Source organism: Myxine glutinosa, chromosome 3, assembly GCF_964187855.1.
Source record: "Myxine glutinosa chromosome 3, kmMyxGlut1.1, whole genome shotgun sequence".
NCBI classification, from domain to species: domain Eukaryota; kingdom Metazoa; phylum Chordata; class Myxini; order Myxiniformes; family Myxinidae; genus Myxine; species Myxine glutinosa.
Window position 1 is genome coordinate 162,936,645 of NC_136263.1, and position 14,249 is coordinate 162,950,893.

The following is a 14,249-nucleotide window of genomic DNA, read 5'->3' on the forward strand; positions in this document are numbered from 1 at the left end:
GCCGGGGTGTCCGAAGGTACGGCCGGGGTGTCCGAAGGTACGGCCGGGGTGTCCGAAGGTACGGCCGGGGTGTCCGAAGGTACGGCCGGGGTGTCCGAAGGTACGGCCGGGGTGCCAGAAGGTACGGTCGGGGTGCCAGAAGGTACGGTCGGGGTGCCAGAAGGTACGGTCGGGGTGCCAGAAGGTACGGTCGGGGTGCCAGAAGGTACGGTCGGGGTGCCAGAAGGTACGGTCGGGGTGCCAGAAGGTACGGTCGGGGTGCCAGAAGGTACGGTAGGGGTGACAGGAGATACGGTCCGGGTGTCAGAGAGCACGGTCCGGGTGTCAGAAAGCATGGTCGAGGGATTGACCTTTTTACAATCTCTTTCGTTATGTCCCGATTCACCACACTTTGGACAAGAGGTCTTGGGACAAAACCTTTTAACGTGTCCGAATTCTCCACAATTAAAGCATGTAAAGGAGGCTGAGGAAGCATACATGTGGTATTCCTGATCGTCCAACGATACTTTGAAGGATATATTTAAACCCGTATCGGCTCCGCGATCCGGGAGAATCATGTACACTTGTCTCCTGAAGCTCATTACGTGTTTGACACGATCGCTGCGGCACCCAAGCGGAATCATTGAGATTCGAGAAACAATTTTACCATAACGAGATGGAGCGTTCAAGGAGATTGGATCCGAGGAGATTGGAGCACACGCAGGGAGTGTTCAAGAACAGGAATGCGAGGATCTGGAGAAAGCCATAAGGGTTTCTGGAGTGTATTGAGGAGAGTTTATACAGAGGTCGTCCTGCCTGCCTGGTTTGGACCTGTGCGTTTTCGTTTGCTGCTGCCTGTTCGTCATCCTTCCCATTTCATTGTCCTGCCCATCACCTCATCCCTCATCGCCTGTTCCATGCCCATCCTCCCCCCGCTACCACCAGAGCTAACTCCCAGGTTTTGCCCCTTTCCGCATTTATGATCGAGTCCGGTGTGTGGTGCCACAAATGTTATAGTTCAATGTATATATTTAATTATTTATTAATAGCATTCCCCATTTTCCCTTCCTCCATCTTGTTGTCAAATTCCCCACCGTCGGATTCAATCGTCCCTGGTTTTGTTATTTTTGGGAATAAACCCGTTTAATTTTAAAAGAGATAAAGCTCTTGTGTTTCTCTTCAGTTTGCGCAAGCGCAAGACCACCATACATTTAACAGTGAGGGAGTTAAAGCCTGTTCGGCCCATCTGTTCAGCGGCGGTGTTAATCGCCCTGAACATGATAATACTTTATAGCGGCCTTTGGTAGCCTCAAAACGGATGTCAAGACCAACATGTGATAGCTTAAAACCATGCCAATATTCTGAAGTAACTACACCAAAAATTTGGGACATCTGGGTGTGACGGTTCGGCCATGAAAGAATAACATACATACGTACAAACACAAACACAGAAACAAATCAACGTATTTACAAGAGAAACTTCAAGCGTGAAAAGGAAAAATACAGCAAGGAGCGACGAAACCAAGTTTGACTCGTGCCGTAGTAGACCCCATTACCTGCACATTGATGGCTTTGTCAAAGTCCTCATGCTTTTTGATGAGTGCCTCCACACTGTCCAATGAGTCCCCCTTCTCGTCGCTGGCAAGGAATGCTTCCCTTGCTGCCATCCAAGTCTCTGCCTGCTCACAGTCTCTGTTGAACAGCTGGAGAAAATTTGTGACAGGATCAGATACAGAGAGGTGGCAATCAAAGCAAATCACAAACGGCTCGAGTTGAGAAATCAAAGGTGAAGCTTCTTTTGATACCATTTTAACTGGAGGGCATTGAAGAATAGCTTGAGTGGAATACTATTGTTGGGCAGCACTTATCTCATAACTGCCACAGATGGTGATAAAAAAAGTGGAATGGCAGAGCTGTACAAGATCGAGGACTTCACAAGTAGAAAAAAAAAGCTCTTGCTTCCTCATGAGCATTTTCAATGGGAGTTGAGAACCCTAACCACAACAAAATGGTGGTTTAAGGAATTAAATAACGGTTGAAGCAACTTGAGGGGACGACAGCCTGACAACAGCTCATGAAAGCAGTGGTTGAGGGATGTTCTACAAATAGCTCACCTGGAGCTCAAGGCATTGGTCAAGCATCATTCGGCGTGTTACCCAGGCTTTCTCAAGAGTGGCTCTCTCTTGCTCAAGCTCTGCCAGCTTTTCCCGTATCTCGGGCCCTGCATAATGGCCTCGGTCCAGCAGCTGTTGGCCAAACTGCTCAAAGGCCTGCACTGTGCCAGCACGGGCATCGATCTCTGTACGGTGCTCCTGTTGTTGCAGAGCAAGAAAACAGTCAATCAAGTATTTCATTTGGAGCACTAAATGCACCAATTAAAAATGCAGAAGCCTGACCTGGTGCCTCTCCAGTAAAGCCTCAGCACCAGTGACATCTTTGGCTAGTTCTTCAGAGGAAACCAGGCCTCGGATGCCATTCATCCAAGACATCAGGTCTCTGGAACAACACAGAAGATGCCTCACAAACTTAATTAAAAAGGTGAAGCGGCAAACCGCGCCCCCCCCCCCCCCCCCACCAATATATGCATGTGTGTGTGTGTGTGTATATATATATTGTATATCGATAGAGATATACATATATATATATATATATATATATAAAATCGATGGATGTTGCATAATCTACCATAAACCCTCATTGCCAGCATCTTACGCCTGCCTACTGACCTGAAATCAGTGAGGAACCGCTGCAGGTCATGCGAGTCGCTGAGTCTGTTTTTGCGTTCATTGGCTCTTTGCACGAGGCTACTCCAGGCCTCTGTTAGCTCTGCACGTTTCTCCTGGACATCTTCAGTGGCCTCTGGGTGACTTTGCATTAGCCGGTCAGCAGTCTCTTCAAGTGAACCCACCTTCCAGGTACATAATTAACGAAAAGTGAGGTAGGTAAGGTTTAAAGTAGCAATGATGAGCAAAATCACAAGCTTGAAAGATGAGATTCTTATGAATGTGGAAGATGTGAGGATGAGAAGAAGATGAAAATTTAAGACATGAATGTGAAGAAAAACATTTGATTTTAAAATTAGGACGCACCTTGTCCCCAAGAGCTGCCAGGTCACGTGCGAAGCCCTCGTGCTTACGCTGCAATGCCTGAACACTTGCCAGGTCATGCCCATAATTGTCTGTATTCAAAGCTTGGTTCTTCTCCTCCACCCACTCTTTTGTCTCATCAGCATCACTGTATGCACATCACCAGTATATAGCTTTTAAATAAATAAATAAATGTTCATTAATGATATTGAGAAATCAAAAAAATTGGAGGGCTGAGAGAGGATGGCCTAGAGATAGTCACACTCACATCAAAGATGTCTAGCCTGGGTTTAAACACATAAGAACCCAGGTATAAACTGTCATCCTGGTGTTTACTTGCAGGGTGATTCATCAGTGTGTGCGCCCGTCCCTTGGACGGATGTTAAACAGGGCGCCCCATCTCCCGGCATTAGTTGGCGGACTTTAAAGATCCCATGCTGTCCTTCGCGAAGACTCGGTGAGCTATCGCCGGCACCATTAAAAAATTTAAAACTCCTGTCCTAACTAGCAGGGGGAATTGTTTCAGCAACACAGCCGTGTCCTTAGCCAATATGATGCTACCCCCAGCCTTGTGCTGCATACGAGCGACAAAATGATTGGAAATGCAGATAAACAATTTATTATTATTTTCCTGCCACTTGATAATTTTCACAGATAATTTTTCCTGTCAATTGTAGAAACAAACCCAACAGCTACAGGCCTCTCCCTATCCTACAAGGGAAGGTACAATAAAAACAACCCTATTTTACGCAATTTCCTTCTATTGAACCAATTGTATTTGAGGATTGAGCTATTTCAAATTTGCCAATGTTACCACATTTGTGTTTGCATTGTATTTGGAAACATTTGACGAGAGGAAAAGAAAACAAACAAACGTACCGGTGGAATCTTTGCACCTCATGTGCACTTCCGAGGATCTGGCTTCGCTCCTCAGCCAAAAGCTGTAGTGTCTTCCACTGTTCATTAAGCTCCTGCATTAAACATGGATTTGGAGAGGGGAGGCAGGGGGATTGGGATCCGAGATTCATTCAATAAAAGCTTTTCCAAACATGTTTGGTTGTTTTATTACATGTTCAGGAAATTGTAAATTTGGTGAAGAGGTATCGTCGGAAGATGGGAGAGATCGGTCAGTTTCAAACCTTGATCGTGTTGAAAGTCGCCGCAGTGTGAATGGCAGTCTTCACAGTCTGTAAACCACGAGGAAGAGAGAGTGTACAATTATCCACATTACTTACCAACATCGGTTCAGAGGAGCAAAACTTATTTATATACTTCAAAAGGGAATCAAATAAAGTCATACCTTCCAAGGCGAAGACTTGGAATCCACCTCGTCTTGCTGTGAATAAAGAGGGTTCAGGGGAAACGAGTTGTAATTGATATCGTAAACAATAGGAAATAATATTTTGAAAAAACCGGTCGCATAGAACAGAAGAACCATCGTTCAGCACAACCCAAACCCGAGGAAAGAATTACATAGGAGACAAAATAGTTACAAAGGAGATGGGAGGGAAGCAGCACGTTCCACTTTATAAATACAGAACACAACAAGAAAGAGCAATCAGATTGCAGACCCTCGCCAGGATGTCTTTTTAGTGGTTTTAAAAAAAGGTGCGTGTGTGTTAAAACAAATATAGCGCCCAAACCACGTGACCGATGACGTCATCATTTTTTGCCTCCACCAATTTATCCCTGGATGACGCTCAAGAAATTTCATCTTGATCGGATGAAGTTTTGTACTTGTCGAATTATGACGTCATAATGGAGGCACCTATGACATCACCATTAACATATGTTATTCCCCATGGAGAGTTCTTTACAATGAGCCATGTCTCAATATTTTCTATGCAGCACTTTTGGAGATGAAGAGGTGCAGTTTTTCGTTGTTTTTCCAAGATGGTGCCCATACTACGTGACCTATGACGTCATAATCATTGAAAAAAAAAATCTACAAGAGGAGGTGCACATATTGTGAAAATTTCCTGTCAATTCGACCAATGGTGGCAGAGAAAATCATATTTATTCTGTGCGGACAAACATACCAGCAAACAGACAGACAGACAGACAAATGGACTCAAATGCAATACCCTCTCTTCTGACGAGGGTAACAATAAATGAAATCTTCACAAAATAAAAGCCAACACAATGAGCAAATTATTACTCACCTTCACTTGCTCCGGCATCGCACTGTCCTGCAGCACATATACGTCATGTAAATAACATGCTATCTTTATATATATACACAACAACAACACAACATGCATTTTAAGGCCATTTTCCCTGCAAGAGCGGGAGTTAGCCTCACGGTCCCCATGACAATGTTCTCAATTTTGCCATATTTTCTGCATCTCCCCTTGTTAACGCCCTTGCCCGCATTTCTTCTTCGACCATCTTTAGCCAAGTCTTTCTCGGTCTTCCCCGTCCTCTACTTCCTTCTACATTCATTCCCATCACTCTTTTCAACCAGTCACTTTCATCCTTCCTCAACACGTGACCAAACCATCTCAACCTGTTTCTCTTCACAGCATCAATCACAGGCTCTATTCCCATCATCTTTCGCAATTCATCATTTGTCTTCCTCTCTCTCAACGATACTCCACACATCCACCGAACCATTCGCATTTCCACCCTTTCCAGCCTTCGTTGCTGCTCTACGTTCATTACCCATGTCTCACTCCCATAAATCATAACACTTCTCACACATGCAGCATACACCTTTCCCTTCAGCTTCAATGACACTCCCCTCCTCGTCAGCACGCCACTCAGTTCCCGAAACGTCTTCCATGCACACCTCACTCGAGCAACCGTTGCAGAGTCTGATCCACCTTCTCCATTCAGCATGTCTCCAAGGTAACAAAATGTTTTCACACCTTCCAGCTTCACGCCATCTCCAAGATCCAACAACATTTCCTCCATCTGCAGCTCTCTCTGTGCACACCTTACACTTGAATGTAGCTGCCACACTGGTAAATGACCCTCTCAAACCACTACATTTTTGATGAACCCACTCAGCGCACATTGTACATTGAATGGAATTCACTCCGACACCCTTCCTGCACACAGCACACGGCCACTTCCCAGTTCTTTCCACCTCACCACATGCTTTACCACTTGCAATCACCTTCGTTTTTCCGATATTCACCTTCACACCTTTTGTCTCCATACATTCCTTCCACTTGTTCATCTTCTCCTTCAGTCCATCCATACTTTCTGCAATCACCACCAGATCATCTGCATACAACAACTCCCACGGTAGACCCTCCTTTACGTTCTGAGCCAGCACCTCCATCACAGCTACAAATAGTAGTGGACTTAGTACCGACCCTGGATGCACTCCCACCTTCACCTCAAACTCACCACTGTTCCCGTCCTGCGTCCTTACAGCTGTGCGCGCTCTTTTCTACATTGCCATCACTACTCTGCTCAACCATTCCTCCACTCCTAACTTCCTCAATGCCCAAGTCACTACTTCACGTGGAACCCTATCGAATGCTTTCTCCAGATCAACAAACCCAAGAAACAACTTCTTCCTCTTCTCCATATACTTCTCCTGCAACTGCCTCACAATAAAAAGCGCGTCTGTCATTCCTCTTCCTGGCATAAATCCAAACTGCATTTCGTCAATCTTCACTTTCTTCCTTATCCTCCTCTCCAACACCCTTTCCAATACCTTCATTCCATGCTCCAATAACTTTATCGCTCGATACGAGCCACAGTCCAGAGGGTCACCTTTCCCCTTGTATAGAGGGACGAGGGTACTCAGTTCCCAATCCACTGGAATGCAGCCTTCTTTCACCACCAGATTTCAGATCTCTGTCATTCTCTTCACACCCCAATTTCCCGCTGCCTTCAACATATCTCCCACAACTCCCGTCGGCCCTCCCGCTTTTCTACTCTTCATTGCTTTTATCGCTTCCTCAACTTCCTTCTCGGTTATCTTCTCTGCCGGTCCTAAAACTGGGTTACTCTCGATGTTGCCATCCCATTCATTCTCTGCATTCAACAGTATTTCCATATATCTCTTCCATCTTCCTTTAATTCCATCTGGGTCCACAACGATTTGTCCCACTTCATCCTTCAAGCAACTCACCCCCATCACATCTCTCTTTCGCTATCTGCTTTGCAATCTTTATATATATATATATATATTTAAATTCCAGCATTACCAACAAACAAATGCCAGCACCACTTCCAGAAAGAAATGGACAATGTGAAAACAAGCTGCTGTTACCATGCAAGTCTTTACCTGTTGCTGTGGAAGATTCCATCATAAAAAAGGAGAGAAGACAAACAAACATATAAAAAAGTTAGAAGCTTTCATCTCTTGTTGATATACTCGTGTATATACACATGCCATTGTGTTGTGCACGAGTTACACAACATCTGATAATGACCTGCCAGTGATCACAAATTTACAAAAATGGCTTTACATGCATTGTGGAGATTGCAGGTTTCATGGGATGTTGCAATGCCATTGCTGCCATACCTAAATGCATAAACTAACAAACACAAAATCCAGACATTTGCCGTAGATCACCAAGAATCTGTTCATTTTTCAGCAACCTGGCAAACTCACCTGCACCTGGGCCTGCACAAGAGGGGGTTCCACCATTAGCCCCTCAGTCTCCAACTCTGCCGCCACCTTGTTTATGTCTCGCAGGCGAGACTCATTTGCTTTGAGGTCCTTAAAAAAAAAAAAAAAAAAAAAAAAATACATATATGACAAATGCGATCTTGCACAGGTCAGGAAAAATAAGAAAATCATAAAAGATTTGGCGAATCTCATTTGGAGAGCACAATTAATGTAGGCCCAATCGTACTGGAAGAGCCGTGCAAGTTAGTCAATGGTGAAACTAATTCAGATCCACCACAATAGAAAAAGGGGGAGAGGAAGGAAGGGGAGAAATAAAATGAGGAATGCAACAGTTTTATCAAATTTGTAATGCAAATTAACGACTGGAAAATTCAGGCAATGGAAATTGAATAAACTAGGGCATGCCCGTACTATATATATATCTAAAATTATATCCCCCCCCTCTATTTACATGAAATGGTTTGGTCCAAAGCGAACGGCTTGCGAGTACGGTGACAATCCCCCCCCTCTATTTACATGAAATGGTTTGGTCCAAAGCGAACGGCTTGCGAGTACGGTGACAATCCCCCCCCTCTATTTACATGAAATGGTTTGGTCCAAAGCGAACGGCTTGCGAGTACGGTGTTTTTTATCGGACCCGTGGAATTATAGATAGTAGTTTTAATTAGTTTTAAAACATAGTTTAACGCCAACATAGTTTGCCAACGTGAAATAAATGAATACGCTCTCAAATGTGCCGTCCGAGGCAGAGTCTGTTCGCCACGTTCGGCACACGTGATAACTCGCTGCTCTCTGATTGGTTGAATCGTTTTTTGGACATAGCTCGGTAACTACTTGTCCGATTAATATGAAACCTTGAAAAGGCACATCCTCGGGTCCCCAGCAATATACCTGGCAAGTTTAAAGTATATCGGACCCGTGGTTGTCGAGAAACAGCGGTCACAAACAAACATACAAACATACACACACACAGAGATTAGTGGAATTATAGATAGATAATACCTCGGGTGCCTTCGGTGGTGAAGACATAAAAACGTAATAACAGCATAAAAATGATTCAAGTGGATATGGAGGGGATCCAACCTGTATATTGCTAAACCGACAAAGGGGCGAGGTACAAGTGACAAGAAAAATGAGGTGGAGTGAATGAGTCAACAAAGGAAATTAAAACTGATAAATGTAAGGAACAGGGAAGGATGGCAAGTTATTTACTTGTAACTGTTCGTGTGATGTTAACGATGTGTGATGTTTATCTGTGACTGTTCAATCATTTGGTACGACGTCGATGCTTGTACATGTCTGGTTTGATAGGAAACCAATTAATTATTAGGTACGGTATGTTTATTTGTTGAGGCAGGAAGTTTATTCTACAAGTAAAGTAAAAAGTTATAATATTTAATTTTTTGTGTATAGGCTTACATACTCGAGGCTCGTGGAAGAGCTAGTACATTGAACAGATAAGGACATAACAGGACACAAAAGGAACAGTCTGGTGACGATGGAAAACACCAAAAGCAGAGTTGAAGGCCAAGATAGAGGGAGACTTGGACAAACAATGGGTGTGGGGAGGAATTGGAGTGGGGGCAGGAGAGGATGCATAGAGTAGATAACATTAAAAAAAAAAAAAAAACACCTTTAGAGGCCATTTTTCCCCGCAAGGCGGGGGTTGGCCTTTTTCGGGCACCGTGGTTGTTGTTGTTTTTGTTGGTCCCCTTTTTGAAGCAATGTTTTACGGCCGGATGCCCTTCCTGCCGCCAACCCTTTTTGTCGCCTTTTACGACAACCAGGGAATTACCAGTGAACTGGTACTCAATTTGCCGACCTCGGAAGGATGACAGGCTGAGTCAACCCCCCTGGCGTTAATTCAGCGATCGACCGGGATCCAAACCCAGGATCCTAGGATCCCAAGCCGGCAGCCTAGCCGCTAGCCCAACACCAGAGTGGATAACATAGAAGGAAGGAAAAGGAGGGAGGGGTAGGTGTGGATTAACGAGGGTAGAAAAGATCATGGTTTCAGATTGGGGATGATATGAGATGGTGGTGAACAGCTGTTTTGAAGACATGGAAAGAAGAATGATGTTGAAGAGGATGTGGAGGTTGGTTACACAGGTGGGGAAAAAAAAGAGGAACGCATGAGTGGAGGTAAGCAGTGGTCCTGGATTTAGTGTCTGTCTGTGTGTGTGTGTGTGTGTGTGTGTGTGTGTGTGTGTCTGTCTCTGTGTGTGTCTGTCTGTCTGTGTGTGTGTGTGTGTCTGTCTGTCTGTGTGTGTGTCTGTCTGTGTGTGTGTGTCTGTGTGTGTGTCTGTCTGTGTGTGTGTCTGTCTGTGTGTGTGTCTGTCTGTGTGTGTGTCTGTCTGTGTGTGTGTCTGTCTGTGTGTGTGTCTGTCTGTGTGTGTGTCTGTCTGTGTGTGTGTCTGTCTGTGTGTGTGTGTGTCTGTGTGTGTGTGTGTCTGTGTGTGTGTGTGTCTGTCTGTGTGTGTGTCTGTCTGTGTGTGTGTGTCTCTGTGTGTGTGTGTCTCTGTGTGTGTCTGTGTGTGTCTGTGTCTGTCTATGTCTGTCTGTGTCTGTCTATGTCTGTCTGTGTCTGTCTGTGTCTGTCTGTGTCTGTCTGTGTCTGTCTATGTCTGTCTGTGTCTGTGTCTGTAGTTTTGTACATCTGAAAACCAGAGAGGAAATGAATAAATAAAACAGCTAGGCCAATCACCAAATTTTGCATATATACGGCTCTACTACGGGTATTTATGAGTAATCAAAATGCGACAAAGGCTCCAGGTTCAAAATGATCAATCTGGATATCACAAAGTACTTTACAAACTGCTATTGCAACACCAAAACCTACGACCTACCTTTTGGAAGTCATCAAACTTCTTTTGCAGCACTTCCACTTGCTCGAGGTCTGCTCCCATTTCATCCGCTGCCAAGGCAGCTTCTTTCTCATCAATCCACTGCTTGAGCTCGCCGGCCTCACGGAACACGGTGAATTTCTTGCAGCTCTTTTCAAGCATGTCCTTGCGCCTTTCTCCGAGGTCTTGGAGCGATTTGTACCTATTCCACGGGAACAATAATAATGCATTGTCATATTATTTCGTACTATTTGACGTCATTATCTATTTCAAAAACATCTCGCAATTGCAAATATAATGAAAAAATAATTCTTATAATACGGGACTTTCGAAATGACGCATGAACGCAAACGAGGCCTTTTACGCATGCGCTGTGTTTTCAGCGACTCGCTTCCGCTATGCGGGGCATCTTTCAACCTGCTGCTGCTGCTCTGGGTTTCTGCATATGATGCATACAAAGAATTATAGGGCGGATTCCGTCATTTCGAAAGTCCCATATTCACGAGTGGGAGGCGAGTTGGTTGAAGACATTCAAAACTATTTGAAAATATCAGATGACCTCTCTGCTGATGCTATGTGGTGAGAATGCAGGAAAAATATTGATACAAGTGGCAAATCTAATTAACTTTCCGGGCTGTTTGATATCTTAAAATTCGAAATTGAAAGAATAACAGTACAGGAAGTGCAAGTGAACAGGGTATTCAACACACAGGTCATCAACATGAAGAACAATCGGAGAAACAAAAGCCTTGCATCGCACAAAATCCTAATGCAACAAAGACAAAAAATAATCACATATTTCAGAAAAGAATCACCTTCAACAAGCATTCTGAGTATTGCGCTGCAATACATGTCCCCTACCAAAGTTCAAAGTGCCATAACTTTGTCAAAAATGATCGAATATGCAAATTTATGCATGGTTGATGCTGGTTTTCAAACTTGATCTGAGGTATGCTGAGACACGTGTGCCACGCCTCGCCTCGTTGATAAGCCCGCAAGGTCGCTCCGTGGAGCGGCCTGCACGTATTGCACTGTGTGAATTATATAAATTATTACCAACTCACGGTCTGAGGTACTAGCGATTCAAGAGATATCCATTTTTTTAAATATTTGCGTTTAATTAACGATATCTGCCAAACCACGCGCCTTATCGCAAATTCCAAAAGGATATTTTAGTAGACTGACATGCTGAACAGATTGGTGAAGTTTCCCCTCGATTTAATCAAAAATGAGGGAGGGGCTCGGTTTTAAAGGTTCATGCTTTAAAACGTCATAACTCTGAAACCATCAGTAATTTATTATATTTTCCGGTTCACGATCAATATTATCGGTGTACATGTGTTGCTCGGCTTGGCTGCGCCCCTCCGGAAAGCGCGCGCTGTGTCGCGCTGTTGACGTTCACGGGACGAGGCTGAGGACGCGCAGTGCGGCTTGAGGAGAACTCGAGAATAAACAAGAGATATCCATTAAAAAAAATATTTTCGTTTAATTAACGATATCTGCCAAACCACGTGCCCTATCGCAAATTCCAAAAGGACATTTTAGTGCTGAACAGATCTGTGAAGTTTCCCCTCGATTGGATCAAAAATGAGGGAGGAGCTCGGTTTTAAAGGTTCATGCTAAAAAACTTCATAACTCTGAAACCATGTGATGCATGACGTCATTCTCGCTGACTTTTTTGTTCGTCATGGGTATGCGATTCTGCCTGCAAAGTTTGGACTCGATCTGTTGAGCCGTTGCAGAGAAAAAGGGGTTTTCGTGTTTTCACGAAAAACAATATGGCGACCGAATCACGTGACGTCATAATTACCATTAAAATATTCTACAGACAGAGTCCATCACATGGTGAAAATTTTATCTCATTCGGTCCTATTATTGCAGAGAAATTGGTTTTCAAAGGAAATTAAAACTTAAAATGGCACTGAGTTAAGGATCATCAGAATTATCAGAATTACCAAAGTTCAAAGTGCCATAACTTTGTTAAATATGATCGAAACGTCGTGAAGTTCGAACTTGACCTGTAACTTATCATGAGGAAACCATGTACCAAGTTTGAAATCATTAGCATTAGGCGTTTAGAAAACAAGTCCGGAAAACTGTTCTTTGCGTGACGGACTGACGGACGGAGGGCCGGCGTGCAAACCTATAGTCCCCTCCGGTGTACACCGGTAGGGGACTAATAAAACGAGCAAAAAAAGTAAGCTTAACAAATCTGTGGATTGTGACATTTTAAAAATATTATAGGTAAGCCGTAAATGCAACTTGGGGATGACAACTTGAAAATTGACAAGTGCGGCCATTTTACCACCATCATTGAGAAGAGTCCTTGTTTCAACAAACAGTATCAAGACAGATAGTATCTGATGGAATTTTACTGTGCTTCTTGCGATGATCATTTAGTGCGGAGGACGAGGTTTCCTGGACGAGGGGTTGGGTCAGGAGCGGGTTCCTGAAAATTAAAATCTCATTTACATCACCAAGCAAATGACGGCGATACAATTTAGCCCTCTACATATTCTGCAGGAATGTACCTGAATCTCTCTACATGCCCCACCGATTAAGTCTGACGTGCATTCAAAAAACACTTTTGGCTTTAGATACGCCATAAAGTTCCAGTGACCCTCATAGATTACTTAACCACTGCGTATAAAACCCAAGAGCGAGCAACGTCACTCAATTGTTATCGACAAGGCTTCTTTGTAACGGATAAGTATTCGAACATTTGTTTTTCCATGCAGGCACCTGACCGTATGAACCGATTTGATTTGTAATTTTGGAGCATGTTAGAATGACAAAATAGTTGCCCGTACGAATAGCCAACTTCAGGTTTCTTTTAAGTGTTCAATAACCGAGCTATAAATCGGATTGACATTATTAAAAATGTGATGATCTATTTATTGGAAGTAGACAAATCGCATTTTTATGAACACATAACTTCCATATGGCATTGCAGATATTGTCGGCAGATTTTCCGCAGTCGTGTGTCCCAAACACCGATTCACGCCAAATGAACCTGGCAGACGTAGACATCTTTTCGTCCCATACTCACGGGCGAAGTGACCTTCGTTGAAGACACCCGAACATTACACAAAGCATATTCAATTGTGGAACATTCAAATATTCTGCACAACAAAGATTAATCCCATTTCTACAACAAATTGGATTTACGGCTTAATGGTGACGACTTGCATGTTGATGCAAATTAAAACTGTTGATAAATGAGAATCATCAAATTCACCTAGTCTGGCAATTGCATCGTATTTTACTTGAGAAAAAAGGGGGATGAAATCAAATAAATAAAGGATCACAATAAAATAAATAAATGTGGTTCCACTGGTCCCGACATGCTGACACCTTACTCACAGCTCTTCAATCTGCTGCATTCGCTGAGCCACACTGATGGACTCCTTAACACTCCTGGGTCAGCAGTCGTGACAGGAAGAGATTGAAGAGGGGTTAGAAGCAACAGGCGGAGAACAAGTGCAGTGGTTAAAGGACAAGCAACGTGGCTGCATGGCCAAAGAGCAAAGGTCACGAGCAAAGGAGTATGACAAAGTGCAAATCATACGAGCACAAATTAGCACTCAACCAAGTCGCTATGTTAAGCACCATGCAAGGCAGGAAATGATTGGTTGGACAAAGCAACCAATGCATTGAAGCTCCTAAAGCAAGCCACATGTAAGCCTTAGTTTTCGTTTGTTTCAATTATGTCCTCAAGGGAACCATACATCTTGAAACCCTGTTCGAAAT

General features: G+C 43.7%; 1 protein-coding gene across 7 annotated transcripts in view; it reads right to left on the reverse strand.

The window, feature by feature from the left end:
* The window catches only part of SPTAN1 (spectrin alpha, non-erythrocytic 1), a 186,045-nt gene that overhangs the window by 62,038 nt on the left and 109,758 nt on the right, over positions 1–14,249 (reverse strand). For 4 of the 7 annotated variants that reach the window (XM_078774708.1, XM_078774707.1, XM_068109877.2 and 1 more), the window contains 12 exons: positions 10,503–10,701; positions 7,639–7,746; positions 7,294–7,314; positions 5,228–5,254; positions 4,366–4,401; positions 4,205–4,252; positions 3,945–4,036; positions 3,069–3,213; positions 2,706–2,887; positions 2,376–2,475; positions 2,094–2,291; positions 1,536–1,682 (listed from right to left, as the gene is read on the reverse strand). In XM_078774708.1, the coding sequence (XP_078630834.1) occupies positions 1,536–1,682; positions 2,094–2,291; positions 2,376–2,475; positions 2,706–2,887; positions 3,069–3,213; positions 3,945–4,036; positions 4,205–4,252; positions 4,366–4,401; positions 5,228–5,254; positions 7,294–7,314; positions 7,639–7,746; positions 10,503–10,701 (1,303 nt within the window). The remainder of the gene's footprint in view (positions 1–1,535; positions 1,683–2,093; positions 2,292–2,375; positions 2,476–2,705; positions 2,888–3,068; positions 3,214–3,944; positions 4,037–4,204; positions 4,253–4,365; positions 4,402–5,227; positions 5,255–7,293; positions 7,315–7,638; positions 7,747–10,502; positions 10,702–14,249) is intronic. The other 3 variants (XM_078774711.1, XM_078774710.1, XM_078774709.1) reach the window with 1 other exon arrangement.